The 4,399-nt window shown below is 41.1% G+C and overlaps 2 protein-coding genes across 2 annotated transcripts; both read left to right on the top strand.

The window, feature by feature from the left end:
- Nucleotides 1-16: 16 nt before the first annotated feature.
- LOC106304457 (L-type lectin-domain containing receptor kinase I.3-like) lies at nucleotides 17-2,668 on the top strand. Its single transcript, XM_013740865.1, has 2 exons — nucleotides 17-66; nucleotides 338-2,668. The coding sequence occupies exon 2, from the start codon at nucleotides 374-376 to the stop codon at nucleotides 2,420-2,422; it is 2,049 nt and encodes a 682-aa protein (XP_013596319.1). The 5' UTR covers nucleotides 17-66; nucleotides 338-373; the 3' UTR covers nucleotides 2,423-2,668.
- Nucleotides 2,669-3,411: 743 nt separating this feature from the next.
- LOC106302423 (uncharacterized protein PHLOEM PROTEIN 2-LIKE A7-like) lies at nucleotides 3,412-3,789 on the top strand. Its single transcript, XM_013738935.1, has one exon. It carries the CDS (start codon nucleotides 3,412-3,414, stop codon nucleotides 3,787-3,789), a length of 378 nt encoding a protein of 125 aa, XP_013594389.1.
- Nucleotides 3,790-4,399: the final 610 nt, after the last annotated feature.

The following is a 4,399-nucleotide window of genomic DNA, read 5'->3' as shown; positions in this document are numbered from 1 at the left end:
ATGCTAGAACTAGCTCTTCTCCAAGGCATTTCAGATTTCTTGAAGAATGAAATATGTCTGCTACAGGTAAGTACTTTGATTGCTTTCTTGTTTGATTCAATTGACCTTGGAATAACTAGAGAAGACCATACAACAAATTTACAGCAGTATTTAATTCACATGATGGATTATATTAGTTATTATAGTTGTCATGGTTTCTTTAATTCTATTATCATATTCATGGTCAAATTTGTAATGCCAATTTAGAATATATTTTGCGTTTCGCTGGCTACAGATCCATAGGAGAAAATGTTAGTTTGACTTTTTCCTGAATTTATGAGTAGACCTTGTTTTGCAGCTCCACAGATTGTTTGTTCCCGAAGAGAAAACATCTATGCAGAAAAAAAAACCCCACAATTTATCTCTCCCAGTAGATATGGATTCTACACTGCATCTGGTTTTGATCTTCTCCTGCATTTATCTTACTTGTCTGTCTAGTCAACAAGAAACCAGGTTTATCTATAATGGTTTCGACCAAGCAGACCTTTTTACCGATGGTCTCGCCAAGATCCTTCCTGGCGGGATTTTGCAGTTGACAAATACTACAGAGCGGCAAGTGGGTCATGCTTTCTTCAAGCAGTCATTTGATTTTGCTCCATCTGAATTCTTTACGCATTTTGTGTGCGCCCTGGTGCCTCCTAAGTTGGGAGCTGATGGTGGCCATGGGATTGCCTTCGTTGTATCTCCTTCCATGAATCTCTCTAATGGATCTCCAACTCAGTACTTGGGCGCCTTCAGCATCCCAACAAATGGGACTTCCTCTCCTCATCTGCTAGCTATTGAACTCGATACTGTTAGTACGATAGAGTTTGATGTGCTGGACAAGCCTCATGTTGGGATTAATGTAAACAATCCATTATCTGTTGAGTCTGCCCTCCCATCTTACTTTTCCAGTGCGTTGGGGGGTAGTGTAAGCATAAATCTCCTGAGTGGAGAGCCTATCCAGGTGTGGGTGGACTACGATGGATCGTTGCTTAATGTTTCACTAGCCCCTATAAACATAGAAAACCCAAACCGGCCTCTTATGTCAAGATCCATCAATCTTTCAGAAATTTTTGAAAATAAGATTTTTGTGGGCTTCTCTGCATCGACAGGGCAACTGACCAGCAGCCAGTATATACTTGGGTGGAGTTTTAGTAGGAGCAAAGAACTATTTCAGGCCCTGGACCTCTCTAAACTCCCTCAGGCTCCTCTTCCCCAAGATGAACCAGAAAAGGCTCCTCTTCCTAGAGATAAACTATCTCCACTGCTTATTGGTTTGGTTGTCGTGTTGGTGATCCTTGTACTGATAGTTCTAGGAGGACTTTATCTGTATAGGAGAAACAAGTATGCAGAAGTAAGAGAATCGTGGGAAAGGGAATACGGTCCACACCGATTCTCCTACAAATCTCTGTATAAAGCAACAAATGGGTTTGGGAGAGATGGTCTTATAGGGAGAGGTGGGTTTGGAGAAGTCTACAAAGGAACTCTTCCCCTAAGCAGGCATATAGCTGTAAAAAGACTGTCACACGATGCAGAACAAGGAATGAAACAGTTTGTGGCTGAAGTTGTGACTATGGGAAGCTTACAGCATCGGAACTTGGTTCCTCTTCTCGGGTATTGTAGAAGAAAAGGTGAGTTACTTCTGGTATCTGAGTACATGCCCTGCGGCAGTCTTGATCAGCACTTGTTTCATAACCGAAACCCATCTCTTTCATGGTTGCAAAGGATTTCTATTCTTAACGACATTGCTTCGGCTATTAGTTACCTGCATACAGGAGCTAGTCCAGCTGTTTTGCACCGGGATATAAAAGCTTCTAACGTCATGTTAGATTCCGAGGGTAATGGAAGGTTAGGAGATTTTGGAATGGCTGGGTTTCATGACCCCAGAGCCAACTTATCTTCAACAGCTGCGGTGGGAACCATAGGTTACATGGCACCTGAGCTAATAACAATGGGGACTTCTACAAAAACTGATGTGTATGCCTTTGGTGCTTTCATTCTTGAAGTAACTTGTGGAAGACGACCTGTAGAACCCGAGCTGCCGGTGGAAAAGCAATATCTGGTCAAGTGGGTTTGTGAACGGTGGAGAAGTGGTTCTTTACTCGAGACCAGAGATCCAAGATTGGGAGGAGAATTCTTACCCGAGGAAGTGGAGATGGTTCTTAAACTCGGGTTGCTCTGCACAAATGCTGCCCCAGAATCAAGACCTGCCATGGGACAAGTGGTGCAATACCTAAACCAGAGCGTACCCTTGCCAGATTTCTCACCATATTCTCCAGGTATCGGAGCTTTTATGCCAGTGTCAATGCTAGCATCATTTAACATTGGTGTGCCCAATTCAAGGAATTCGTCAATGCCTACGTTTGTTTCTCATACAATCTTGGAAGGGCGTGGAAGATGAGATCTATGAAACTGTGAATTATCTGCATCTAAATCTCTTTAGCTACTCAATTTTTTTTTTAACTTCAAGAATTTAACTGTTGTTGGTTGAGCTGAGTCTTTTATGCTATCTTCTGCATAGGCTTAGGTGAGAAATGTTCTGTTTTCCTTATTCCTAAGTGGCCAACAACATTATCTTAGTTTTGTAAATTTTCTTTTTGTTGGTAGAATCGTATTTGTTGGCCGTGGAAAATTAGGAAACCATTAATAAGGGAACTTTGAATACATGAGTTTATAACTAACTCTCTAACAGACTCGTTCTTGTAGTTCTAATAGAGTCAACTAACAGAAAATTGGTAAGTGGACGGAGGGAATAAATTCAGTGATACGTAAGATTGTCTCTCTTACTCACAAGCAAAAGGAAATTTCAATTGTTTCCCAAACGGTGCAGAAAGAGGATCTTCAAGGTCTTCGGCGATCCTAAGGTTCGTGAAGATCTTTAAGCCGTATTCTACATTTGTAGCAAAGATGTCCATATTATTGACGCTCCTTGATGTTAAAATTATTAAAGAGAATTAAAATACTGTATATGAAAAATGAAATATGTTTCTTCTTTTCTTTTCGCTGCGATATGTACAAGAGAATGAGCACTGATTGATGATATCAACCAATCTTGGATCTGTTGAGATAAGCTTGAAGATGATAGATCAAAACTGAAGACTTGCGGTACAAGCTAAAAGGGATCCTAGTCTATCCGAAATCGAAGATGAAGATAAAGATTGCAAGATGTTTTAGGAGTTATCTACAACAATAAAAGCATTAAGATTAGGTTTTACGGTTTTAGCTTTATATATATACATCCATCGAGTTATGATAGTATGTATGAGTTTTATGAGTACTTGAGGTTTGAGTGAGTTTTACCTTGAGGCAATATAAGAGAGTTATTCTTATACACAAGAGAAATTGTTTATCTGTTTTCAATACTTGGTATCAGAGCCACAAATGGAAACGATGGGGGATCTTACGGTTGCTACGACGAAACCAAAGGAGACAGGATCCTCTTCGATAAAATGCCCTATACTAAGTTCCACAAATTACACTGTATGGGCAATCAAGATGAAAATTCTGCTGAAGGTACACAAAGCGTGGGATATCATTGAGACAGGAGGAGAAGACGATGAAAGAAACAACATGGCCTTGGATTTATTAGTACAATCCATACCTGAGTCACTTGTTCTGCAAGTAGGTGAACTAGACTTGGTGAAGAAGGGTGCTGATAGGGTCAAGGAAGCTCGCCTACAAACGCTTATGGCGGAATTTGATCGCTTGAAAATGAAAGACAACGAGACCATTGATGAATTTTCCGGAAGGATTTCTGAGATATCCTGAAAGTCTGCTGCACTCGGAGAAGAAATATAAGAATCAAAGCTTGTCAAGAAGTTCCTAAAGAGTCTTCCCCACAGAAAATACATACACATCGTAGCTGCGTTGGAGCAAGTTCTGGATCTAAAAACGACCAGTTTTGAAGATATCATCGGTCGTTTGAAAGACTACAAAGAGCGTGTAAGCGAGGAAGAAGAAACAGGGGAAGAGCAGAGCAAACTTATGTATGCTAACTCGGATCAGCAGTATGCGCGAAGTTTTAATGGAACCAATAGAGGCCATGGTCGTGCTGGAAGATTCTACAGAGGAAGGGGTCGTGGACGATCTGGTGCTACGAGAGATGCAACGGGGATTACATGCTACCGGTGTGACAAGGTAGGACATTACGCAAGCGACTGTCCTGATCGTCTACTCAAGCTGATCCAGGATGCACAAGAAACGAAAGAAGAAGACAACACACACGAAGCTGATGAGTTGATGTTGAATGAAGTTTTGTTTCTTAACGAGGAGAAGGCGAAGCTTGATACCTTTGAGACGAGTAATGTGTGGTATCTGGACAATGGAGCATGAAACCAGATGACTGGAGATCGCTCTTACTTCACCACGCTAGATGAGA

This window comes from Brassica oleracea, chromosome C7, assembly GCF_000695525.1.
Source record: "Brassica oleracea var. oleracea cultivar TO1000 chromosome C7, BOL, whole genome shotgun sequence".
Taxonomy (NCBI): Eukaryota; Viridiplantae; Streptophyta; class Magnoliopsida; order Brassicales; family Brassicaceae; genus Brassica; species Brassica oleracea.
Note: the sequence above shows the minus strand (reverse complement) of the source record. Positions and strands in the feature narration are given on the sequence as shown.